General features: G+C 36.9%; 4 protein-coding genes across 4 annotated transcripts; 3 read left to right on the forward strand and 1 right to left on the reverse strand.

Annotated features, from left to right (window-relative positions):
* The first annotated feature begins 5,663 nt into the window (after positions 1-5,663).
* Positions 5,664-10,333, forward strand: LOC141648836 (F-box protein CPR1-like). Its single transcript, XM_074457547.1, has 3 exons — positions 5,664-5,683; positions 6,147-6,415; positions 9,453-10,333. The coding sequence occupies exons 1-3, from the start codon at positions 5,664-5,666 to the stop codon at positions 10,331-10,333; spliced, it is 1,170 nt and encodes a 389-aa protein (XP_074313648.1).
* Positions 10,334-16,441: 6,108 nt separating this feature from the next.
* LOC141648837 (uncharacterized) lies at positions 16,442-19,881 on the reverse strand. Its single transcript, XM_074457548.1, has 3 exons — positions 18,300-19,881; positions 18,018-18,211; positions 16,442-17,857 (listed from the first exon to the last, which is right to left on the reverse strand). Exons 1-3 carry the CDS (start codon positions 19,879-19,881, stop codon positions 16,442-16,444), a joined length of 3,192 nt encoding a protein of 1,063 aa, XP_074313649.1.
* Positions 19,882-21,658: 1,777 nt separating this feature from the next.
* On the forward strand, positions 21,659-22,837 carry LOC141648838 (F-box protein CPR1-like). Its single transcript, XM_074457549.1, has one exon. The coding sequence runs from the start codon at positions 21,659-21,661 to the stop codon at positions 22,835-22,837; it is 1,179 nt and encodes a 392-aa protein (XP_074313650.1).
* Positions 22,838-24,560: 1,723 nt separating this feature from the next.
* LOC141648839 (F-box protein CPR1-like) lies at positions 24,561-26,163 on the forward strand. The gene is made up of 2 exons (XM_074457550.1): positions 24,561-25,761; positions 26,081-26,163. The coding sequence occupies exons 1-2, from the start codon at positions 24,561-24,563 to the stop codon at positions 26,161-26,163; spliced, it is 1,284 nt and encodes a 427-aa protein (XP_074313651.1).
* The last annotated feature ends 1,093 nt before the right edge of the window (positions 26,164-27,256 follow it).

Below are 27,256 nucleotides of genomic sequence, written 5' to 3' on the forward strand. Positions count from 1 at the left end.
CCCTACATGGAAGAAAATTAAAGACAAAAATCTACGTGACAAAACAAAGAAGGAATTCAGGCAAGTTATGATGGCATATTGTTGGGGAGACTTGGACTTTGAAGATGGCAAATCCGAAGATGAAGAAGAAACTGCCAACGTTTGTCTAAGTAACGTCAGTCTTGACCTATTCTCCGAAAGTGACAATGAAAGCAATGCTTCAAATTTGAGAAATGTCTTGTTGGAAATTGATTGATTCAGAGGATGAAGAGGTAAATTATCTTGACCTTAAAAAGCGTGTTAGGAAACTTTCTAAGGATAATTTACTTAAGTGTTGTGAACATTCCCTTGATCATTATCATGAACAAAGTCTAGAGTTAAAAGACCTTAAGGAACAGATTTTAGATATTGCTGAGGAAAACCAACTTCTAAAAGCCAACGCCAAAAAGCTCAAATCTAAAGTTATGGCTGCTCCAGCGATAACTTCAGACATGACAAATGCTGAGAAGAACGCTTTTGAATCAAAAGTTAAGGCTAGTGATGCCATAACTTCAGAGCTCAAACTTAACATTAAGAATCTTCAAGCTAAAGTTACGGCTAGTGATGCCATAACTTCAGAGCTTAAACTCAACATTAAGCATCTTCAAGCTAAAGTTACTGACTAGTGATGCTATAACTTCCGAGTCAAGAAAGTCAATGAGATTTTAAAAGATGAGCTTAATGGCAAAGATAGTGTGGTTTCCGAACACAAGAGAGAAATTGTATTTCTCTCTAAGCAATTGGATGAAACTAGTAATAGCATGTCCAAACTTAAGGAACAACATGAAATTGAGAAACGTGTCTTAAATGAATGTTTTGATAAATTTCGTGATAACTTTGAGAAAGGTAGCTCTTCCAAAGATTCAAATGAAGATCATTCAAAATGCGAAAAAGAAATTGAGTCCTTGAAAGAATTACTTTTACATGCTCGAAAAGTTCATGATAAATGGGAAGGAAGCACAAAGGTTTTAAACTTCCTTACTGAACAATCCGATAACAACATGAAGATGGGACTTGGTCATGAATGCTATAGTCGTAGAGACCATGATAAATGCAAATCAAGTCCTTCTGAAAATGATTTCAGAAAAAGAAAATATGTTAATCTTCCAGAATACTTGATTTGCAATTACTGTGGCTCTACTGGACATATTCAAGTCAATTGTGTCAAACTTGCTTGGGATAAGAAAAAGAATGTTGAAACTGTTAAGACTTGTGATTTCATAGTAGAAGATGATGTCTCTACTATAGATGAACCCAACGACAATGAAGAACGCAATAATGAGTTTAGATGGACTTATGATATGGCTTTTGATTACTCATCTATTCCTTCAAAATCAACCAAAATGAATGAGAATCGAAAGCATACATTCAAGCCCAAAGTTCAAAACCCTAAACCTAGAGCGTCTCATGAAGGTACTAGACCTAGAGCTACTTTTGTTAGAGCAAAACCTAAAGTACCTTATGTTCCGATTGTTAGACAACAACCAAGACAACCCAATGTCAAAGCCAAAAGAATAATAAGACAAGTATGGGTTAGAAAGGATCAAATATATAGAATTACTAACCATAAAGGACCCAACTTAGCTTGGGTACCTAAAAGTTGTATTTGATTCATTTGCAGGAAGAAGTGAAAGAAAATAATCTATGGTATCTCGACAGTGGATGCTCGAGACACATGACAGGAGACAGAAATTTTTTTCTTTCACTAGAGCCCTTCTTTGGTGGCAAGGTTACCTTTGGAGATAACAAGAAGGGTATGATTATTGGAGTAGGAAAAATTGGAATTTCAACCTCTCACTCAATCGATAAAGTATATCTGGTAAGTGGTCTTAAACATAATCTACTTAGTATTTCTCAATTATGTGACAAAGGAAATAGAGTTGTTTTTCATGCCGATGTTTGTCGTATCATAATTGAAGGCACTAGTAATGTTTTACTTGAGGGTCACCGTATGAGGAATGTGTATATGATTGACTTAAATGCTGTCAATACAAATTCCTTTACGTGTATGAAAGTAACTTCCGATGAGTCTTGCTTGTGGCACAAGAGGTTTGCACACGTTAGTCCAACTATTTTAAAGAAACTTAAGTCCATGGATTTAGTTGAAGGCTTGCCCTCAATTAATTTCGAGCAAGAGACAATGTGTGACTCATGTGCCCGCTGCAAACATGTTAGATCCTCTTTTAAACCTAAGAGAATAGTTAGCACTAAACGACCACTTGAGATGGTACACATGGATTTATGTGGACCTATGAGAGTTAGAAGCCGTGGTGGATCAAAGTATGTATTTGTTCTAGTCGATGATTACTCAAGGTACGTCTGGCCAATCTTTCTTTCTTCTAAAGATGAAACTTTCGATGAATTTGTGGTATTAATGAAGCTTGCCCAAAATAGATATGATAATAAGCTTATTTCGATTCGGACGGATCACGGCACGGAATTTGATAATCAATTATTTATAGAATATTGTAGGGAAAATGGCGTGGGGCATAACTTCTCCGCACCACGTACCCCACAACAAAATGGTGTCGTGGAACGTATGAATCGAACCCTAGAGGATATGGCTCGTACTATGCTTTTGTGTAGTGGCCTTCCTAGAAGCTTTTGGGCAGAAGCTGTTAGTACCGCATGCTATGTGCATAATAGAGCTATGATCCGACCTGTTTTGAAAAAGACTCCCTATGAACTTTTAAGAGGGAGAAAACCCAATATATCACATCTCCGTTGCTTCGGGAGAAAATGTTTTGTTCATAATAATGGAAAAGAAAATTTAGGAAAATTTGACCCCCGAAGTGATGAAGCTGTTTTTCTGGGATATTCGGATCATAGTAAAGCTTACAAAGTGTTCAATAAAAGAACCTTGCGCATAGAAGAAAGTGTTCATGTTCGCTTTGACGAAGATAATGTGTTTGATAAAGCTGAACAGGAAGAAGAGGATCCAGATGAGCCCGATTTCTTTCTAGCAAGAAATGAGCCTTTAAATGAAGAAGAAGATATTCAAGGTATCAATGATGAACTAGAAAATTCTGCAAACAATCCTAAGAGAAGTGATGAGTCCATAGTTAATGATACTATCGACCCTTCCTTGGATAAAGAAAGAGATCTTGAAGTTATACCTAATGATGTTGTAACTTCCGATCCAAATCATGATATTTCTAATGAAGTTAGTGATGCTTTCAAGAAAATCCCGAGTCCAACTCGGGGGAACAAATCATGATTCTTCGTCTGCAGATGATGCTAGTCCATCAAATGATAATGAGCCTAGAGTTCTCAAAAAGTGGAAACATCAAAGCTCCCACCCTTTGGACAAAATCCTAGGGGATCTAGAGCAAGGCATTAAAACTAGAAGGTCCTTGAATAATTTTTGCTCGTTCTTTTCGTTTCTATCAACCATTGAACCTACCAATATTAAAGAAGCTCTTCTTTGAACCTGATTGGATAACCGCTATGCAAGATGAGCTTCAACAATTCGAACGCAATAAGGTATGGCACTTAGTGCCACGACCTAGTGATCGAACCGTTATTGGTACTAGATGGGTGTTTAGAAATAAATTGGACGATACAAGACTTATTACAAGAAACAAGGCACGACTAGTTGTCCAAGGCTACAATCAACAGGAAGGGATCGATTATGACGAGACCTTTGCACCTGTAGCGAGACTTGAGGCTATACGTCTCATTATTGCTTTCTTTGCTCATAAAGGAATGAAACTATTCCAAATGGACGTTAAGATGACTTTTCTTAATGGTTATTTGGAGGAAGAAGTCTATGTAGAACAACCTCCCGGATTTTTAGATAGCAAGTTTCAAAACCACGTTTATAAACTAGACAAAGCTTTATATGGTTTGAAACAAGCTCCAAGGGCATGGTATGACAGATTATCCAAGTTTTTGTTACAAAATAATTTTACAAGAGGATCTGTCGATAAAACCTTGTTCCTAAAATCCGAGGGTTCAAATTTACTTGTTGTGCAAATTTATGTAGACGATATTATATTCGGTTCTACTAATGAAAAATTATGCAAGTATTTTTCTGATCTAATGACTTATGAGTTTGAAATGAGCATGATGGGAGAACTGAAGTACTTTTTAGGCTTACAAATTCAACAAACAAATGATGGTATAAAGATACACCAACAGAAATATATCAAGGAACTAATCCGAAAGTTCGGTATGGAAAATGCAAAATCATACGATACACCTATGGTACCTGAAAAGAAGATGACTATAGATGAACATGGTAAGTGTGTCGATGAGACTACATATCGAGGTATGATTGGTTCACTTTTATATTTAACTGCAAGTCATCCTGATATAATGTTTAGTGTATGTGCCTGTGCGCGAGTTCAATCGTGCCCTAAAGAATCACATATGATTGCAGTTAAACGTATCTTAAGATATTTAATTGGTACATCTAATTTATATTTATGGTATCCACTTGAGTGTAATTTCGATCTAGTAGGATATTCAGATGCAGATTATGCAGGATGTTCTTTAGATAGGAAAAGCACTTCTGGGTATGCAACGTTTGTTGGACCTTGTATTATCACATGGGGATCGAAGAAACAAAATTCGGTTGCAATGTCTCTCTTTGAAGCCGTAAGTATGTATCTCAAGAGATGGTATGTTCTCAATTACTTTGGTTAAAGCAACAACTATGTGATTATGGTATAAATGTAGGTCGTATGCCTATTATGTGTGACAATACGAGTGCTATAGTAATTTCTAAGAACCCCGCCCAAAGACTCGAGGACCAAACATATAGATATTCGACACCATTTTCTACGGGATCATGTAGAGAAAGGCAACATTTCACTTGAATTTTGTAGTCTTTGAAAGGCAATGGGCTGATATCTTGACTAAGGCATTAGCTAGAAAACGCTTTGAGTTATTGAGACTTGAGATTGGTTTAATTAGTGATAATTAAATCCGTCATAATTATGTCCGGGAACTGAATGACGGCTAGGAAGATAAGATTGTACGATTGTGTCCGTATATTTTTGTTGCAAGTTTAATTATGTTAAATAATATTTATTTTACGTGTTATATCTTGCTTATGTGTATGGTAGTATTTTATATTCTGCATAATCACATTTCTTTACAAAATTCGACAAAATCTACAATAAACTGCCTTAATATAATAAAGATAATTCTATCTTATTATATTCCTACACAAATCCTGCCTAAACTCCATCTTAAGATTTTCTTTCCTAATCTTATATCAAATAGGAGATAATGCCAAAAACAAAAAAAAAAACAAAAAAAAGGGAAGTGCGAAAAAAAAAAAAAACGCACGAAAAAAAAAAAAAAAAAAAAAAAAAAAAAAAAAAAAAAGGAAAGTGCCGTGAAAAAAAAAAAAAAAAAGGCACGAAACCAAAAAAAAAAAAAAAAAAAAAAAAAAAAAAGGAAAGATGCCGAGAAAAAAAAAAGGAAAGGCATTAAAGAAATAAGGAAATTGGTATTATTTTCTATCTTTTAAGGAATCCTATTCTTACCTAAACTTAAATTCCTTATGCTATAAATACCCCTCTAATCTCACCATAATTCTCATCAATTATAATCCTCTAAACCCTAATTACCTTTACTACTATCATTTATTTTCATAATGACTAATCAACCTACAACCCGTTTTCAATCAAAGAAACATGCTGTTATTAGAAAGAAGGTAAGCCAATCACCGCCTCGCACTCGCTCCACCTCACCGGCCGAATCCCCTCGCTCCCCACGGTCCTTTGTCGACCAACCCTCCAACCTCACCAAGCGAAGAAAATTGTTCAAGGGTATGGGAAAGATGGTTTCGGAAATTGAGGTAAGTTCAAAGACTGAGAACTATAAACTTCAAGATGGTTCTTCACGTATCCTTTACGCACAGCATATGGATGATTACACCAACAATGGACTAAATAATCTTAGACTAACTCAAGGAGAAAGAAGAGATGTCAATCAAGTTGCTCAATATCGCATTCACGCAGGACGAGTATATTCGATTGATTGGTTAAAGAAATACAAAGCACTTGGGTTTTTCAGAAATTTTCTCAAGGATCAAGGATGGGAAAATTTTTTTCTTTGTAAGTGGTCCTGTCTTTCCTATTGAGGTATATCAATTTTATGCTTTTGTTCATCTTAAGGAAGGAAATTTATTTGTTTGTGGTCAATGAGACTTCCATAAAAGTCTCACCTGGTGATTTCTGCGACTTGGCTCGAGTTCCTGAAGGAGGAACTGAGATCAATCCAAGCGTAGAATGGGGAGGTGCGTCACCTGAAAAAAGGTTGATAGTGAAACGGTATTTCAAACAAGATGCAACTTCGTCTGAGACTATCTTGACTGCAAAGTTGTCGCCTAAATTGAGGTTCTTTTTGAACTTTCTTTGGAATACCATTGTCCCTAGAAAAGAAGGTAGAGATAAATTCGGGGCACATGAGATGATTATTATGAAGGCTTGGCTTGAAGGAGAAAAGGTTAGTCTACCCTTGCTTGTGTTTCATAAAATTATACAAGCTAGTGTAACGGCTAAGATGGATGATTTTGCTTCTACTTTAAGTTTGCCTTATGGGAATTGGATATCTCGAATTTTAGAGAAGAAAGGAGTAATTGGGAAGCAGAGTTATGGAGTTATCACTAATGACGAGATGAACGATCTTTATTTATCTTATATGAAGCTCGTTATTAATGGCAACGAATTAGGTTTTGAGACAAAAGGAGAAAAAGGAGAAAAAGGAGAAAAAGAAGGAAAAAGCAATGTGAGTTTTGATATGTTGGATTCTAAGATGGATTCAAACTTTACTTCTATTCTTGGACGGATTAATGAACAAGACAAGAAATTGGAAGAATTGTTTGACCTAATTAAAAAGGAAAGGAGAATTGATACTAGTGGACCAAGTGAAGTTAGCCCGGCTCACCTCAAGACCGTGTTGTCACGGTTTGAAACACGACTCGACAGTGTTTTTAAGGCCGCCGTACGAACTCACTCTGAGTCTGTTCAAATAAAGGAAGGTATGGCTAGTTTGGTTAAGTTTGGTGATGATCTTTTGCAATCTGGGAAGGAGATGAGGTCTGAGATGCAAACTATATATGAAGCAGTTAAAGCAATGACTTTGAGGATTGGTAACTTCGATACTCGATTAACCGCTCAACCTGCACTTCTCGATCATTGTCATGCGCGACTCGAGGACTTGGAATACCGCACCCGACCACGGTCCAACCCGCCAAGCCCGCGATACCCTTGACCTTCTTGCCCTAATCCATTCACCTTAGCCTTATCTTTTTAATTCCTTTGCTCACAATAAAAATCCATTCTTATGGATATTAGCTTTTTCAATTCCGCATTATTCCTTGTGTGATTTCAGTTTATATTATTATTATGCTAATTAAGAACTAGATTGCGTTTAATATAATATGTTTTTCATATTTAATTCTTGTTTCATAATATATTATTCTGGTCGTTTTATGTTTGTTCTTATCTTTTCAATGATGCCAAGAGGGGGAATTGTTTTTATGATTTGCGACCGTCTCAAAGTTAATTCTCTCATGGCGTTCTATAGTTATAACTTTGAAGAGATCTTTAGTTTCGGCGCTCAACCGTTCTATAATTTGGGAAGTATTATGTTGAGGGGGAACTAGACTTGGACACAAATCATAGGAGACTTGTCATCATCAAAAAGGGGGAATTTGTTGGACCTTTAGTCCTAATTAATTGTTTTGATAATGACAGTAATGATTTGTATGTGGACTTAATATATAAACATATGCGTGTAATTGTGTACTTAAGTTTTACTTTAGAAAGGAACAATTACAATGACGCAAGCTTGAAGTTTGGACCAAGAAGGTACAACTTCAAATATACTTGATCGGTGTTTTCAAGCGAGATCAAGATTGGAAATCAACCACGAGACTCAAGATGAGAGACTTGTGAAGAGACGATTCGTGTACTGAAGATCTACTGAAGATTAGATAGTATAGGTCGTCATCCGGTGATGGTTTTACTTTGTTTGATTTAAAGGTTAGTGAAGTTATGACCTAATAGACATAACTTCATTGCTAGACAAAAATGATGCGTTAATTTTTGGAAAATATATTTTTTAATGGTTTATAAAAATAAGAGAGTATTTATTTGGTTGGAATTAATTAATTAGAATTTAAGTTAAATAAACTATTGGTTTGTAATACGATACTTATATCGTCATGCAACCTAGGGCTTTAACTAAATTCTATCTCGATTTGTTGCGGGCTAAAGAAGCAAGTAATGGACCGATGGAGGCCTAGAGGCCGGCCAAACCCTAGTGGCCGAACCCTAGGTGGGCCGAACACTAGGAGGCCGAAACCCTAGGGTGGCCGAATCCCTAGGGAGGCCAAACTCCTTCCTTTGCTTCTTACTTGTTCATCAAGTCATTTGTTTCCAGAACATTCCTATGCCCTAATTCCAGAACATTCCAAACCCTAATCCTCTCTACTATAAATACTCTCATTCATTCAACATTAATTGTTGATACACACATCTACAAATTTCAAAGAGAGAAAAATATTTTAAGCAAAAATCATTTGAGCTTTAATTCTTCTTTTCATATTTGCTTATACAAAAATCACGCATCAAATTTGTCAATCACTCGAAGGAAAATCGTTATAGGATATTAAATACACAAGGATAGTATACTCACTCGCATAACGTGAGATTAGTATTTGTCGTTGTATTTTTCTTATTAACGTAAGAGCAACCTAAAGTATTTAGCGATACTCAATCTGAGTTATAATCATATAGTTGATTATACGAGTGGATTGGTAATTTTTGTAATCCGGAGAAAGGTACTAAAAATTATTAATCGGGAATAGTGGACGTAGGTTTCGACTTGTGAAACTGAACCACTTCAAAATCCTGTGTGTCTCTCTTTCTCTCTCTCTTTATTATTGTTATTTCGATTTTGCACTTATTGTCAATAATTTAATTAGTTGATTTTAATCAATAAAATCAAGTAATTAATTTATATCATATATTTCGAAAAAGCGGTCATCGTTTTTAATACTCAATTCACCCCCCTTCTTTCGTATTCGATCAATAGACTCCACAATGATCATCACCAACCCTATTCCTAATGACAAAACCCGAAACATCATGGCACTTCTTCCTGTCGATATTGTGTTTTACAACATATTAACAAAGCTTCCGGCTAAGTCGTTGTTACGCTTCAAGTCCGTATGCAAGGACTGGTACAATCTTATTAACTCGTCAAATTTCAGAAGTATTCATCTTAAGCAAACCTCGAATCACATGATCCCAGTGATTTTTTAGTGGTTTCTAATTTTACGGATATGATAAATTGGTTTTTGTTCTATATGTATCTTGACGCTCCTAATTATACACATGGAAAGTCCATGACATTCGACTCCTTTTATTATATTGTAGGATCTTCCAATGGATTGATTTGCTTAAAAATTTTAGGATCGGGATTTTTATTGTGTAATCCGGTTACTAGAGAGTATAGTAGGTTAATCAAGTCTCCTCCTAGTTTGGCTTCCGTTCACATCTCAGATGATTATTATGGATTTGGCTACGATGTAGTTAGTCATGATTACAAAATTGTCAGCATTGAGTATCGAGATACCGAATTGGAGCAAGATTGTATCGTTCATGTATATAGCACAGGTAGTAATTCATGGAAAAAATCCCAAAAATACCCTGATTCGATACACAGACGCAAGTATTTTGGTAGGAATGTAGTCGTGAACAACAAATTACATTGGATTAGGTTCAAGAGTACCAAAATTAAAATTATTTTGATATTTGATCTTCAAACTGAGGAGTTTAGAGAGATATCATATCCTACTAGCCTTAGACATGATGATGTTTACCTTGAGTTGATGGTCTCACGTGGACGTCTATGCACACTTGCGACACATCGGCAGTGGAAACATCCGAATGTCTCAATGTGGGTGATGAAAGAGTATGGCGTAGTAGAATCTTGGATAAAGTTGTACGAGCTTGTAGGAGAACAAATTTCGTCGGAATACTTTCGGCTCATTACTCAACTATCAAAGAGAGACAGGGAGGAGGTGTTGCTACTATGGCACAACAACGGAGAACTTGTATGGTACAATCTTGAAAATAAGTCGATAATTGAAAAAGCTGATTATCCTGCAACTCATAAATACGCTGGAGATAAATGGGTGTGTATTGCTAGCCTTGCTCCGATTCCGGGCAATGATCCAAACAAGCGTCGCACAGGTAGTGTAAACGATATCAAGAAAGAGGTTGCATTGGGGTATTTGGCGTTTTGTGCCATGGAAGATGCACAAGAAGAAGGTATTAACGACTTGTTATAATGTACATTATATTCATTTTTACTTAATTTTTATTTATTTTTTTTGACAATCACATTACATTAATTTAAAATGTTAATAAAATTATTACAAGTCATTTTTTATATGCTTTTGTTTTTCTAGAGAATTGGGAATGGTGGACAATAATCCAATATTAGAGAGGAATCATCTTTACTAGACTCCTCCGAAAATGTTATACTACCTGTCGCCTGTTCTGGGTCTTTGTGCACAATACTTGTCAATTGTCAACCAGAGTCATCTCGCAAAATCTTTTCAAGATGGTATGGAAGGGAAAATAGTCATGGAAACCCCATCAACGTTTCCTCTGAGACGCATACAGCAAGCAAACCAGACAGAGGCCAGGACCTTTCTTAGGCAAATTTGTCACTTGGAGGGAGCGATGAGCCCTGCTAATGTGCAAGCACCTTCAACATCGCTGTTTGTGCAAAAGTTGAGACATGAAGTATTTTAATCAGGAAGAGGTTGATGTCCTACCGACATTAAATTTGGATTCCTATCGCTTTTAGCAAGCTAAGGTTCTTGAGAATATTGCTTTGAAAATCACACAATTGAGATATGTATTGTTGAGTTTATCGATCCGGTACTTAAGAGGGGGAGGGGGTGAATTAAGTACCTTTTAAAAATTAAAGCGAAATTAAAGCAAAAGGTCGTTCACGAATTTCCTTCTGAAACAATACACAGGCTAATTAAACAGTCTCGGTGACTGTTCAAAACAATCAGAGTTGTGTTGTATTGTACGGTTGAGTAAATACGTGAATCAAAAAGGAAAAACAAATAAAATCAAAGGCAAACGGAATAAAAGAAAGCAAGAGACACACGATTTTTAACGTGGTTCGACCTACTCTCTAAAGGTCTACGTCCACCCTCTCTCTTATTATTATTTCCTTTATAACCAAACTCGATTACAAAGAAAACCCCCACGATCAACCCGATCGTGCGACTCGAATACAACCCCGTACCCCAAAAGCACTCTCTCACAAAAGAAAGATTACAACACACTTTGTCTCCTTATATGGTTCAACAATTTAGAACGATGGAGAACAAAAATAGTCCTATGAATATGAGAACTTAAGCACACGCGAATGGTACACAGGACACGAAAAGATATTTTGCAAATTTGATTTTTTCCAAGAAAGACACGTAAAGAGTTATTTGCAAAACAAAAGTTTTTAGTGCAATATGATATGCTCTCAATCTCGGTGAAACATCCAGAATGATTTGCTGAAAATTATATAGGGGAAAAGTTTGGTAACCAACCCTATATTTTTGGTAAAGAGATAAAATAAAATCTTTTTTAGAATAAAATATTCCACAAGATAATTTGACTTGCTTTCCAAGATAAACCTTTCAACTAGTTTTCCAAAAGATAATCCTTTTTTCAAAACAACCAGAAGATTCTCAAAAATATCTTAGACAAATTTTGACCTGAAAATATTTTATTCAAAATGCTTCTTTACCAAATAAAGTCCATTACGTGTTCTTCATTCTGTGTCATGCACCATTCAGAGTTCGAACAGTCTGCAGAACTGTTCAGAACATACGATGAGCTTAAGAACCACATCCTTACAACAATACTAGACAACGACGGACACAGCAGCTTCCAATCCGCTTTGATGAATGAAGTCCAAACCTGCAACATTAAAGCTCTTTGCCAAAATAATGAATGAGAAGGAACAAAGTATTGGGAACTTGTCATCATCAAAAATCATAGCTCAACAAATTCCCCCTTTGATGATGGCAAGTTCTTTTTAGAATATTTCCCCCTTAACAAAGCAAAGACATCCAAGACAATTAACATAGGATAAAATAGAATTAGAGAACATTCACAAGAAAGGCATAAAAAGATCAGTCTAACAATAAAACATAAACCATAAGTCTAGAAAAGTATAAAGAGATCCTCACATATAGAGCAAGGTCTAATTCTAAGCAGCTACTAGTGCAATATGTCCCTAAATCTTTCCCCCTCTTGACATCATCAAAAGGAGAAAGAGGCGCAAAAAGTAGTGACAACATAACCACAGTCAGAGAAACCTAGTGCAGCTACCGGACACAGTCCAAAGACATCATTATAACAAGTACAGACCATCTAAGAGAGTATCAAAATGTATCCAGCAAGAAAAGATGACAAAATGGACAAGGCAGAGGGTAAGCAAGGCACGGCTAGGGGTTGAGCAAGGCGAGGATCTTGTCAAGTTTGGCATGAAGGGAGGCATGGCTAGCTTCCAATTTAGTGACCCGGGCATCAATAAAAAGCAAGACCACCGTCAACCTTCTCTCGAGTGACTAACCACCGCATCCGTGAGAGTATTGACACGGGAATTTATAACCTCAAGACCCCCGTACCAAAGACTTTTAATATCAACGTCACGGATGCCCTCCAATGGCAACCAAATGATCACCAACCTCCTTCAATCGCATTTGTCTTAACGAGACCATTTTTCATTTCATCTCTTATATCCACCCCAAAACTATGTTCGGATTAACGAGACCCATTTCTTGAAAGACATAAGAAAGCCACATCCCATATGGTAGCGGATGCGGCTCCGTGGTGGTTTGCACGGACTCAAAGAATGACCGAATATGATGAAACATGATAGACGGAAGGTTTAAAGGTAATTGCGAAACGGGTGATACATAATCGCAGATCCGAGAGCAAGCAAGCGCCTCGGGACTCATTTAGAGGGGTAATGGTGCGACGGACACGATTGAACACAAATTTTTACTCAATGAGACAAATTTTGGGGATGGATTCGGCATTATCGGAGGTGACACTTTTATCAAAAAATTGCAAGACTTCCAGTTTAGAGACATAATCAAGTCCAGGCCAAGTATTTTTATCAATCTGACCAAATCCCCGGTTTCCAACGTGGAACATGTTAGCAAGATCTTTAGTGTGAAGAATTAAAGTTTGACCATTAATAGTGGCAGTAAGCATTTTACAAGACGAGTTAACTGCCACAGACTGATAAAATTGAAGAATTTCAGGAATATAGACAGGACAGGTCATACCAAATAGGGGAACCCAATTCTGAATTTCAAGAGCAGCTAGAAAGAACCCGACTGACGCCTTGTCAGTTAACCAATCAGTAGGGTAATACCGTCCAGACATGATCGGATAAGTGAACAGACGGTGACAAATAGCCGCTTCATCCTCCTCGAGCCCGAGAGAGTCGATAACCCGAGAAATGCGGTCACGATTGATAGTGGAAAAAACAGATACATTAAGACTCGAACTCGGCTCATCGTTCCCCATATCACCATTGAAATCCGCACCGGCCCGTTTCCGTTTTAGGGTCCCTTTAACACCAGCAACTTTGCCCTGAGAATAGAACCGTATCTTTTCCATCTCCTTATCATGAACGTCTTCCCAAGTATCCTCCGATTGCTCTTCATCGTGTTCAACAATCGGACTTGGTGATGGAACAACACTTTTCCGGCCTTTTCTAATCAAAACCCCTTTTCCCTTTCGATTTATAGCAGCAGAGACAACAGCAGTGTCTTCCAACACACTCGCAGCAGCGATTAGGTCCTCAGAGACGGTTGCATGTGATTTTGTAGACCGGGTTGGAATGGATTTGGTTGGAAGTAAGGGTTTAGATTTGACATTGGGTGATTTTGTGGTGGTTTTGGGAGAGGTATCGGGTGATAGGGTTGTTTCCGGTGAGGGTTCCGGTTCGGGTTCGGTTTCTTTGTGTCGGGTTTTTGATCGGGTGGTGGTGGAAGCTGGGACGATGGGTTTGGGATCGGCCTTTTCAACGGCGGCCGAGTGCTTGGGTTTGGTGGGTTTTTTCGCCATTGTGGAGATGAAGAAGGTGAGTGGTTGTTTGGAGAATTGAAGAAGATGGGTGGTTGGAGTTTATGGATGGAAGGTGGAGGAATTAGTATGGGATTGAAGGTTTTTAGGTGAACGGTTGGAGGGTTTTATGTGGACGGGGTTTTTAGTGGGTGGGCTGGAATTTTGTTGGGTGGGAAGTGGGTGGGCTTTTAGTTGGGGTGTTAAATTTTGCCATAAACTGCTTGCATGAATACGAATGATAGCATCTCAGAAATAAATCGACTTATTACTAGTCTAGATAAAATCACCAACTAGAGTAAGCAGACTGCACTAAGTTCAATAACTGTAAGACACATTGTCAAAACAAAACGCCTGAGTCTCAATTCTAGTCAATCATTTAGGGGATCAATTTAAGGACAATAGAGACTATGAGCTACTATTCAAGAGACCCAATTCTAATCGGATTTTCTCAAATTGTTCTCTAGCCAAAGGTTTAGTGAAAATATCCGACAACTGATCTTCTGTTTTACAAAATTTTAAGCTTATGTTCCCTTTTTCCACATTATCGCGAAGAAAATGATGACGAATGTCAATATGTTTTGTCTTGGAGTGCTGGGCGGGATTTTTAGAAATATTAATTGCGCTAGTGTTATCACAAAGAATGGGAACACAATTAATGATCATACCGTAATCCCCATTTGTTGTCTTACCCATAGTATTTGAGCACAACATTGAGCAAAGAAAGAACATATTCACTCTCGGTACCGTAGATAGAGCAACCGTATTTTGTTTCTTGGAAGCCCAAGAGATAAGACACGGTCCTACAAAGGTGGCAATACCAGATGTGCTCTTTCTTTCTACTGAGCAACCTGCATAATCTGCATCTGAATACCCCGTGAGAGTGAAATTGCAGTCCATAGAATACCATAAGTATAAGTCCTGGGTACCAATCAAATACCGAAGAATGCGTTTTACAGTTGTTAGATGTGATTCTTTGGGATTTGATTGAAACCGGGCACACAAACATACACTATAAAGAATATCCGGACGACTAGCTGTGAGATATAAAAGAGAGCCTATCATACCTCGATACACCTTTTCATCTACACTTTTACCTTTTTCGTCTCTGTCAAGTTTGAGTGTAGAACACATAGGTGTAGGAAATGGATTAGCTGTAGTCATACCAAATTTCTTTAGCATCTCCTTGATGTATTTTTTTTGATGGATCATTATGCCATGTGTGGTTTGCTTTATCTGAAGACCCAAAAAGAATCCTAGCTCGCCCATCATGCTCATCTCGAACTCCGATTGCATAAGATTGGAAAAATATGCACATAAAACATCATTAGTTGCTCCAAAAATGATATCATCTACATAAATTTGAACAACTAATAAGTCCTCCTTCACCGGTTTTAAAAATAGTGTTTTGTCAACTGAACCTCTTTGAAAACCATTTTCAATAAGGAACTTTGATAGTCTATCATACCAAGATCTAGGTGCTTGTTTAAGACCATAAAGTGCCTTATCTAATTTATAAACATGATTAGGAAAATGACTATCTAAAAAACCGGGAGGTTGTTCAACATACACTTCCTCTTGCAAATAGCCATTAAGAAACGCGGTCTTAACATCCATTTGAAAGAGTTTGATACCCATATGAGCGGCAAAAGCAATAAGGAGACGAATGGCTTCAAGTCTCGCCACTGGTGCAAATGTTTCATCATAATCAATCCCCTCCTGTTGATTGTATCCTTGCACGACAAGTCTAGCCTTGTTTCTCACAATCACACCTGCATCATCCAATTTGTTTCGAAATACCCATTTCGTTCCTATGACGGAACGATCTCTTGGTCGTGGTTCCAAGTGCCACACCTTGCTTCGTTCAAATTGGTTAAGCTCCTCCTGCATAGCAATAACCCAATCAGGATCAGTTAAAGCATCATTAATGTTAGAGGGTTCTAATTCTGATAAGAATGAATAATGGGCACAAAAGTTTCTTAAAGAAGATCTAGTTTTGACTCCCTCATGAATGTCAGTCAAAATGTTATCCATTGGATGTGAACTTTGATGCTTCCAACGTCGAGGAATAAATGTTTGTTTTCGGTGTAGATTGAAGCAGTCGGGTTCGTTTGATTCTCGCTCGTCATTCGTAAGCCAGATTGAACAAGATCGGGTCTGTTCGATTCGCTCAACATCCGTATTTGTCTTTCTTGACGAATTTGAGCTCGGAGGCTGATTTGTCTCATTTGACCGTGCGGTATCTGTTCGAGACGCTGAACTTGGTGACTTTCCAGGATCGGACAGTTCGTGTTCATTCATTTCCCCCGAATTCGTGGACTCTTTCGCACTGTTCCTTCCAACGATGAGGGATTCTCCTCTAGTTCAGGTGGATCATCTCTTATAAATCCAATCTCAAAGTCATCATCATCCTGCAATTCAGCGTTAAGCACATTAGTTTCATCAAAGATTACATGTACACTTTCCTCAAAACACATAGTTCTTTTATTGTAAACTTTATAGGCCTTGCTTTCGTTTGAATATCCAATGAAAACCGCCTCATCGCTTCTTGGATCAAATTTACCCAAATTATTTTTGCCATTGTTGTGAACATAACATTTTGATCCAAAGCAACGGAAATGTGAAATGTTTGGCTTTCGCCCATATAGAAGCTCATAAGGCGTTTTCTTGTGGATAGATCTAATAGCAACACGATTACGAATATAACAAGTGTGTTCACGACTTGCCCAAAAGTTTCTAGGTAGCTCGCTACAAAGTAACATGGATCTTGTCATATCCTCCAAAGTTCTATTCATTCTTTCCACTACACCATTTTGTTGCGGTGTTCTAGGAGCAGAAAAGTTATGATCAATGCCATGTTCCCTGCAAAAAGATATAAACGAATCATTCTCAAATTCTCTTCCATGATCGGTTCTAATGGAGATCAATTTGTGACCGAGTTTGTTTTGGAGTTTCTTAATCAAAACTAGGAATTCTTCAAAAGTTTCACTTTTAGCATGCAAAAATAAGGTCCAAACAAACCGTGAATAATCGTCCACTAGAACACATACATAAAGACTTCCACCTCGGCTTCTAATCCTCATCGGACCACACAAATCCATGTGAATGAGTTCTAGAGGCTTGGTGGTGCTAACAACCCTTTTAGATTTAAAAGAGCTTCGGACATGTTTGCATCGAGCACAAACATCACAGACTCCATCAATTTCAAACTTCATAGAAGGTAGACCTTCCACTAAATCAAGTTTGTAAAGTTTGTTTAGAGATGAAAAACCAACATGTCCAAACCTCTTATGCCATAAATTAGGATCGTTTTGCAATACCGACAAACATTTAATGGTTTCTCTAGGAATGCTTCCTAAATCAGCCACATAAATGTTATTAACTCTCTTACCTTGAAGAACAATTTCATTCGTACTTTCTTTGATTACATAACAAAGGTTTGCATGAAATTCAACTTTATTTCCTTTGTCACATAATTGAGAAATACTAATCAAATTGTGTTTGAGACCCTTTACAAGCAGCACATCATCAATGGAATGTGAAAGAGACTTACCGACTTTACCAATACCAATTACTTCACCTTTTTTGTTGTCTCCAAATGTCACATTTCCACCGTCGTAGGCCGATAATGAGAGGAATTGGTTTCTATTACCTGTCATGTGTCGTGAACATCCGCTATCAAGATACCAACGGCTGCCTCCTCTCATATGGCCCTGCAAAAGAGAATTAGTTAGATGATTTAGGAACCCAAATAAGTTTGGGTCCCTTCTTATGACGAACAATATCTAAAACATCTTTTCTAATCCACATTTTCTTAACAACTCTTATGTTTCGATCCAAATGACCTAAGCGTTTTTTACACGCATTAAATACGTGACCTGTGTGTCCACAAAATTTGCAAATAGTGTATTCAGGTAGACCCACGTACTTAGGCTTGCGAAAGTCTCTCTCGATGGGTTTAGATCTTTTAATCTCAACAGTAATGGCGTCAGTCTGAATTGAACAGTCGGGAGGAGTGTTTACTTTCATTGGGGATCCAGACAAAGACGATATTGAGAACCGCCTGTCTGAAATCAGAACGTGAGTCATAGCCTAATCCAAGTTTATTGTTGTTCTTAGATTGATTGACTAGAAAATCTAGGACGGTAGTACTACCTTCCCATTTAGCAACTACATTTCTTGCATTACTTAAATCAGTTTCAAGATTGTTGACAACTACGAGCAAATTTTTATTCTTAGCAAGAAGAGAATTATAGTCGTTATTAAGTCTATCAAACTTAGAACAAATTTCAGAGTAAGAGGTTGAACTAGTAGTATGCAATTTTTTAATCTCATCTAGTTCATTTGTCAAGACGTGGATTTTGTTAACAAGAGACTCATTTTCAGCGGTGAGATCTGATTGAACAGTCTGATCGACTGTTTGTTTCTGTATATTCTTCAGATTTCGTCTTAACTCTATATTCTCCTCCGCAATACTTTCAATTTCAGATTGTATGGCCTCCAGACGCTTGTTTTGTTCATAACTTGTATCCAAAGTCTCATCAAGCAATCTTACAATTTTTTCTTTAGACAAAGACCTAATTTTAATTTTGAGATTTGAGAGATATACCTCATCTTCGGATTCACTATCCGATGCATCAGAGTGAGCCATGAGACACCTTAGGGAGTCGTCATCCCTTCTTCGTTGAGATCTAGGCTTGTAGGTAGATCGTAGGCAGAATTTCTCTTCTTTCTCGTTTTCAGAAGGTTCCTCGTCCTCTGAGTCGGACTCACCCCATACAGCAGCTATCATTGCACGTTTGTACTCCTGCTTAGACTTTTCACGCTTATCCTTAGCTTTTTCTTCTTCCCATTTAGGGCAATTTCGGATCTGATGATCCCGTTCACCGCATTTGAAACATCCCATTCTAGAAGTAGAACGAGATGAGGAAGATGAGGAAACAGATTTCTTTGGTTTATAACTTTCGAACTTTCCTTGATTTTGCTTTCTAATGATTTTGGCAATTCTTTTAGACAGCAAGGCAACTTCCTCCTCAAGATCATTTTCATTATCACTTGAGACGGCATTCAAGGCCAGACCCTTAGCTTTGGGTTTCTCTTCGGCATCATTGTCAAGTGTTATTTCGTGTGCCATAAGAGATCCCATTAGAGCTTCATAGGTAAGAGTGGCTAAGTCTCTACACTCTTCAATGGCCGTGACTTTTTGTCGCCATTTCCTGGTAAGACTTCTTAAAATTTTACGGACAATGTCCTCAGTTTCAAATTGTCTACCAAGATTTGAAAGTTCGTTAGTTATACTTGAAAAACGTGAAGACATGCTTTTTATGGGTTCATCCTCGTGCATTCTAAAGTTTTCATATTGTTGCATTAAGAGATCAATGCGTTGTTTCTTTACTTGCACGGTCCCCTCATAGGCTAGTGATAAACTATCCCAAATTTGTTTGGCCGTTTTACATCCTGCAATCCGACTAGTTTCTGATTCGCCAATTCCGGATTGCAGGAGTGATATGGCCCTAGCATTCTTCTCCGCCTTTTTGTAATCATCGGATGTGTAGTCCTTGGGCGCTTTTGCACTAGACACACCATTAGCATTGGTGGTAGTGATAGCAAGAGGACCATTTTCGATGATTACCCAACATTCGTAATCTGTTCCTTGTATGAAGTGCATCATACGATTTTTCCACCAGCCATAGTCCGTGCCATCAAAGACAGGACATTTGACAGATTTGGAATTCATGATAAAATAAAGTACAAACGAATAAACTCAAAAAGGATCAAACTCTTTATTGTAAGGCAATCAAGAGCACGAGGCTCTGATACCAATTGTTGAGTTTATCGATCCGGTACTTAAGAGGGGGAGGGGGTGAATTAAGTACCCTTTTAAAAATTAAAGCGAAATTAAAGCAAAAGGTCGTTCACGAATTTCCTTCTGAAACAATACACAGGCTAATTAAACAGTCTCGGTGACTGTTCAAAACAATCAGAGTTGTGCTGTATTGTACGGTTGAGTAAATACGTGAATCAAAAAGGAAAAACAAATAAAATCAAAGGCAAACGGAATAAAAGAAAGCAAGAGACACACGATTTTTAACGTGGTTCGACCTACTCTCTAAAGGTCTACGTCCACCCTCTCTCTTATTATTATTTCCTTTATAACCAAACTCGATTACAAAGAAAACCCCCACGATCAACCCGATCGTGCGACTCGAATACAACCCCGTACCCCAAAAGCACTCTCTCACAAAAGAAAGATTACAACACACTTTGTCTCCTTATATGGTTCAACAATTTAGAACGATGGAGAACAAAAATAGTCCTATGAATATGAGAACTTAAGCACACGCGAATGGTACACAGGACACGAAAAGATATTTTGCAAATTTGATTTTTTCCAAGAAAGACACGTAAAGAGTTATTTGCAAAACAAAAGCTTTTAGTGCAATATGATATGCTCTCAATCTCGGTGAAACATCCAGAATGATTTGCTGAAAATTATATAGGGGAAAAGTTTGGTAACCAACCCTATATTTTTGGTAAAGAGATAAAATAAAATCTTTTTTAGAATAAAATATTCTACAAGATAATTTGACTTGCTTTCCAAGATAAACCTTTCAACTAGTTTTCCAAAAGATAATCCTTTTTTTCAAAACAACCAGAAGATTCTCAAAAATATCTTAGACAAATTTTGACCTGAAAATATTTTATTCAAAATGCTTCTTTACCAAATAAAGTCCATTACGTGTTCTTCATTCTGTGTCATGCACCATTCAGAGTTCGAACAGTCTGCAGAACTGTTCAGAACATACGATGAGCTTAAGAACCACATCCTTACAACAATACTAGACAACGACGGACACAGCAGCTTCCAATCCGCTTTGATGAATGAAGTCCAAACCTGCAACATTAAAGCTCTTTGCCAAAATAATGAATGAGAAGGAACAAAGTATTGGGAACTTGTCATCATCAAAAATCATAGCTCAACATGTATCATTCAATAGTATGCCTAGATCACAGGCCTTGATAGTAGGCAGTCTAGGCACTGACTCGGTTTTTGACTATCCATGAAACAGTACATATGTGCAGCGGCCAGCGACAGAGTGGAGTCTTAGACACTCTAACGAATCACGAATGCAACTGCATGCTTCCCCATACCCGTGACCTTTTGGTCACACTAGCTCTAATATCATGTCAAAAAACCATCTCAACCAAAAGTTTAAGTTCATGGTTGGAGTCCCAAAATCGGTTTTATATTTTAAGGAATTTAAATATCGGTTTTGAATTAAGCGTTATTTTGGTGTGTGTGTGTCACTCATTCAAGTACACAAATTCTTAGGCTAATAAAAGACAATAAGTTGTAGAATATCTATCGGTTGGATAATATAATACCCTATAGAGTCATATGTTATGATACTGTTATAAGATTAGGAAAATATTAGAGGAGACTTGTAGCGCAAGGTAAGAGTTTGTTAAAGTATAATTAGGGATGAATTCATTAGAATACGAGAGCCATAACCATGAAGATCATCGTCAACCCTATTCCTAATGACAAAACTCGAAACATCATGGCACTTCTTCCTATCGATATTGTGTTTTACAACATATTAACAAAGGTTCCAGCTAAGTCGTTGTTACGCTTCAAGTCCGTATGCAAGGACTGGTACAATCTTATTAACTCGTCAAATTTCAGAAATATTCAACATACGCATACCCTCGAATCCCATGATTCCTCTGATTTTTTAGTGGTTTCTAGTCGTTGTGGTGTTCTCGTAAATCAGTTTTTGTTCTATATCATGTACCTTGACGCTCCTAATTATACACATGGAAAGTCAAGGACATTCGATTCCTGTTGGGATATTGTCGGATCTTCCAATGGATTGATTTGCTTAAAAAATTTAGGATCCGGATTTTTATTGTGGAATCCGGTTACTAAAGAGTATAGTAGGTTAATCAAGTCTCCTTCTAGTTTGGCTTCCGTTCACATCTCGTTTGAGTATTATGGATTTGGCTACGATGTAGTTAGTCATGATTACAAAATTGTCAACATTGAGTTTCGAGATGCCGAATTCAGACGAGACTGTATCTTTCATGTATATAGCAGAGGTAGTAATTCATGGAAAGAATCCCAAAAATACCCTGATTCGATACTCGGATACAAGGAGTATTTTGGTAGGAATGTAGTGGTGAACAACAAATTACATTGGATTACGTTCAAGCGTACCGCAATTAAAATTATTTTGATATTTGATCTCCACACCGAGGAGTTGAGAGAGATATCATATCCTACTAGCCTTAGACATGCTAAAGAACATGACTTGATGGTCTCACGTGGACGTCTATGCATACTCGCGACGACCCATTGGCCGTCGAAACACCCGAATGTCTCAATATGGGTGATGAAAGAGTATGGCGTAGTAGAGTCTTGGACAAAGTTGTACGAGGTTGAAGGAGAACAAATTTCCTCAAAATACTTTCGGATCATTACTCACCAATCAAAGAAAGACGGGGAGGAGGTCTTGCTACAAAAGCACGACAAGAACGGAGAACTTGTATGGTATGATCTTGAAAATAAGTCGATAACTGGAAAAGTTGATGATCCTGCAACTGAGAAATATGCTGGACATACATGGGTGTGTATTGCTAGCCTTGCTCCGATTCCTGGCAATGATAACTCAAAGACAGTTTTGAGCATGTGAAAATTTGTTTGACAAACCCCGATGATCAAGTATGTGTGACGCTACTAAAACACGAACATGTGAGAGTTTTTTTGTTGATAAAATTCATATTTCTTTGAATTGAATCGTTTGTACGTACTAAAATATTAGTTGTCCCTCTCATTTATATTTACGGAAATAATGTGATAATAGGAAAAAGATATAAAATATTAGTTGGTAGCGCCATATCGCATTTGGCACAAATTCTTGTTTGTGACCGCACATATCCGTCACTCTTGAGTGACGGATACCATTTTACCTCACAAAGTACCCACTTTTTCTCTCTCTGCAACACTATTTATGTGGTCCCCTTTCTCCACTAACCCATTTTGTTACCATTTTATCTCACAAAATATCCGGCACAAATGGTAACCCGTCACAAGGGAGACCAATTGCGCATTTGGCAGTTAGGAAGACTATAATACCATCAATCATCAATCAATCAATCAATCAATACTATATATTAATTTCAGAAACCAAGTGACTTCCATGTAATTAAATAAATCTATACACATTAATTATATTATATAGTTTTAAATCGCTAGCCCCGTGTGATGGACCTGAACAAGGGACTTCAATGTAAATATTATATAGTTTTGGTTAAAAGTATAAATTTAGAGAATATTAGATTATGGCGATTTTCCTTAAATAAACGGGCCCCACTTATGATATTAATTAGTATAAATATGTTAATTATTTAACATACATAAATATAATATAAGTATATGTTATATTTTGGAAACTATTAAAAGGTAAGTAAATCAATTCAGATTTCCAAAAAATATAATATTCCATAATTCATTAGATTTGTAATTTAATTAGTAAATAATAATGATTGCTCTTAAAAAATATTCTAATCTAATATTTCAGATTTATTTAAATATATAACTCTAATACAGCTAGATAATCAACTATTATGATAGTAACCTTCCATGTGAGTAGTAAAAACAACAATAATATATAGCAACGGGATAATATATAGCAACGGGAGTAGTGAAAGTCATACTAGCAGCAACGGGAGTAGTGAATTTAACAATAATAAATGCGGGAGTAGTGAAAGAAAAAATAATGACGGCGGGAGAGGTGAAAGTAATAGTAGTCACAACACATGTAATGAAAGTAACAGTAGGAACAACGGAAAGAGTATGAAAAATTGATTAACAATTCGATTTTAAGAAAATATTAATTTATTTAAAAATACGAGCTTCACAAAACTAACGGGTTAACCGTAAAAATAGCAGGAATAGTAAAATAAACAACAGTAACCGAACAATTAGTGAACGTAATATTATTAAAAGGGAATGTAGTGAAAGTAATAATATTAATAGTGGGAGAGGTAAACGTGTCTCATAATTTGTTGATTAATTTACCTCTCATCATAATTTCAATATATAAATTGTAAATATATGTGTTAACTAAATATAGAGAAATCATATTTCATAGAAAAACAAATTTAAATGTTAAATAAAGGTAGCCCGGGCGTAGCCGGGCACCAAACCTAGTATAGGCATATACTCCGTATATTAGTCTTACTATTTATGGAAATATTGTGATAATAGGAGAAAGATATAAAATATTAGTTCTTATCTCTAAAGTATCTTAGATTAGGAAATAGTATTAGACAAGACTTGTAGGACAAGGTAAGAGATTATATAATAAGAGTATAAATAAGGATGAATTGGTGAGAATAAAGAGAGCCATAACCATGAAGATCATTGTCACTCCTATTCCTAATGACCAAACCCCAAGCGTCATGGCACTCCTTCCTGTCGATATCTTATATTACAACATATTAACCAAGATTCGGGCTAAGTCTTTGTTACGCTTTAAGTGCGTATGCAAAGATTGGTACAATCTTATTAACTCTTCAAATTTCAGAAATATTCAACATAAGCATACCCTCCAACTCGAATCCCGTGATTCCTCTGATTTTTTAGTGGTTTCTGATACTTATGGTTTGGATTCTGATGATACTCGAGGAACAATTTGGCCTTTGTTGTATACGTATCTTGACGCTCCTAATTATACAAGTGGAATAAATAGAAAAATGGAAGCATTTGAGGTCTCTTGTCATATTGTAGGATCTTCAAATGGATTGATTTGCTTACAATTTGAAGGATCGGGATTTTCATTGTGTAATCCGGTTACTAGAGAATATAGTAGGTTAATCAAGTCCCCTCTTTTGGCTTCCGATGGCTTTTTAGATGCGTATAATGGATTTGGCTACGATGTAGTCAGTCGTGATTACAAAATTGTCAACATTACCAAATTCCAGCAAAACTGTATCGTTCATGTATACAGCACAGGTAGTAATTCATGGAAAAAAGTCCAAAAATACCCTGATTTGCTACACAAAAGCTGGGGTTATAATGGTAAGAATGTAATCGTAAACAACAAATTGCATTGGATTATGTTGAAGAATGATGAAGATATCAGAACTAATAGTATTTTCATGTTTGATCTTGACACTGAGGAGTTCGGAGATATATCATATCCCACTGGGCTTCAGATGTATGATGGTAGTCTTGATTTAAGGGTCTCACATGGACGTCTATGCACGCTCCAGAAATCCTTGCCATCGACGTACCGGAAATTCTCAATGTGGGTAATGAAAGAGTATGGCGTAGTAGAGTCTTGGACAAAGCTGTACGAGATTTTAGGAAAACGAATTTGCACCAAGTACTTTTGGATGATTACTCAACTATCAAGGAGAGACCGTGAGGAGGTCCTGCTAATAAGATATGACAAGCATCGAATTAGAGAGCTTGTTTGGTACAATCTTGAAACTAAGTCGATAACTGGTAAAGCTAAAGATACTGCACCTGAGAAATATTTTGGATCTGACTGGTTGTGTATTGCTAGCCTTGCTCCCATTCCCGGCAATCATCCAAACAAGCGCCATACAGGTATTTTCTAAATCGTAAAATTGACTATATATGCAACAAGTTTGGTCAAGGAAATTTACTTAATTGAAAAATTAACCAGATTTGAGAGACGGTTTCTTGTTAAATTCGTGACAGACGACTGAATAACCCACTCAATAGTCGAATTCATTAACTACCAATGTGCCACACAGTTGCATTCATCCATTATTCACGTTTTGTTAATTCAAAAAGAAAAACCATCGTATTATTTATTGTCTAACACTTCTACGGTTTCTATAAGATTAATTTTGCATGTGAAATTAGTATACATGAGTTTAACAAATGTTGTTTTTGTTTGTAGATTTAGCCATAGTAGACGATATGAAGAAAGAGGTTGCATTGGGGTATTCGGCGTATTGTGCGAATTTGCCGATGTATGGATAAAGATGATACATAAAGAAGAAGGTATTAACAGACTTCTTACAATGTAAATTACATTAATTTTAAATGTTTATAAAAGTCCCAAAGGTCCGAGTCTAGAGAAATTGTAACTGAAGACACTTTTGAGCATGTGGAAATTTGTTTGACGACGGTAGGCAAAACCCATAGTACGCCATTACCGAGAATATAAAGGTCTCGTAAACTTTGGTTATGACAAAGACGTAATGACAAATATGATTCAGCATGGTAAGAAGTTGAACCTGTTGTGGGGGGGGGGGGATTTTTGTATAAACATAATTACACAAGAATAAAGACCTCATGGTCGATTTGTGCAGGGGTGTGGCTCTCTAAATGTATCAAAGTGTCTTCTAAAACGAATGGTAGAAGACTGAGCAGCCGCACAATTGGCCTTTAAATCGTAACTTCCGCATGATTTACCTTCAATCTCGGGTCGAGGATGCTGATTGTTGTTTTTACGGATTGTTAGAACATTGTAACTGATTATTATAGTTTCATTTGCATCCCAGCGTAATGGAGCCGCTTTATTCTGTTCATCTCATTGTACTTAATTGTTTGCAGTACTACATCAAATTGTCCGAGTTGGAGCAAAATCGAAAGTTTAACAACCACCTATTGGATGCATTCATTCGGGAATGCGCTTTGTATTGTGAATACATTCAACCATTTTTTTATCTCATAATTTTTATCCGGAGCCTTTGAGGTGTTAGGTTAATAATTTATTTGCCATTTCTCACTCTATTGTCTATTAGAGGACCATTTGTATTGTGAATACGAGTTTCTATTATCCAGACATTGGGGTGATGTGCCCTATCGTGTGCAGTGCACCAACTAGTCTCAAAAATATGTGAAAGTGAAGTACTATAGACAAAAATCAAGAGTCAGTGACGAAAAAGTCAGCAGAATATCCTCTTGGGTAAGATTATATTCGACTGATTTATATCATTCCCTAAGCTAGGCTTTAATAATCAATCAAACTACTTCCCTTTCATATCCTAGGCTAGAGCTGATGATAATTGAAACAAGAACAAGCAACAAGGGAGCCAAAGACTTGTTCGAAACATAAATGGATCTCTCA

This window comes from Silene latifolia, chromosome 3 (assembly GCF_048544455.1).
Source record: "Silene latifolia isolate original U9 population chromosome 3, ASM4854445v1, whole genome shotgun sequence".
Taxonomy (NCBI): Eukaryota; Viridiplantae; Streptophyta; class Magnoliopsida; order Caryophyllales; family Caryophyllaceae; genus Silene; species Silene latifolia.

What these genes read in the sequence shown, in the direction of transcription:
- LOC141648836 (XM_074457547.1), top strand. Translation starts at nt 5,664, where the DNA reads ATGCTGTTATTAGAAAGAAG. An exon ending in ATGCTGTTATTAGAAAGAAG is followed by an intron (nt 5,684 to 6,146) that starts GTAAGCCAATCA and finishes GTTCATCTTAAG; the next exon opens with GAAGGAAATTTATTTGTTTG. An exon ending in CATTGTCCCTAGAAAAGAAG is followed by an intron (nt 6,416 to 9,452) that starts GTAGAGATAAAT and finishes TAAAAATTTTAG; the next exon opens with GATCGGGATTTTTATTGTGT.
- LOC141648838 (XM_074457549.1), top strand. Translation starts at nt 21,659, where the DNA reads ATGAAGATCATCGTCAACCCTATTCCTAATGACAAAACTCGAAACATC.
- LOC141648837 (XM_074457548.1), bottom strand. Translation starts at nt 19,881, where the DNA reads ATGAATTCCAAATCTGTCAAATGTCCTGTCTTTGATGGCACGGACTAT. An exon ending in TGTAGTTGCTAAATGGGAAG is followed by an intron (nt 18,212 to 18,299) that starts GTAGTACTACCG and finishes TTCTGATTTCAG; the next exon opens with ACAGGCGGTTCTCAATATCG. An exon ending in TTTGTGGACACACAGGTCAC is followed by an intron (nt 17,858 to 18,017) that starts GTATTTAATGCG and finishes TCTCTTTTGCAG; the next exon opens with GGCCATATGAGAGGAGGCAG.
- LOC141648839 (XM_074457550.1), top strand. Translation starts at nt 24,561, where the DNA reads ATGAAGATCATTGTCACTCCTATTCCTAATGACCAAACCCCAAGCGTC. An exon ending in TCCAAACAAGCGCCATACAG is followed by an intron (nt 25,762 to 26,080) that starts GTATTTTCTAAA and finishes TTTTGTTTGTAG; the next exon opens with ATTTAGCCATAGTAGACGAT.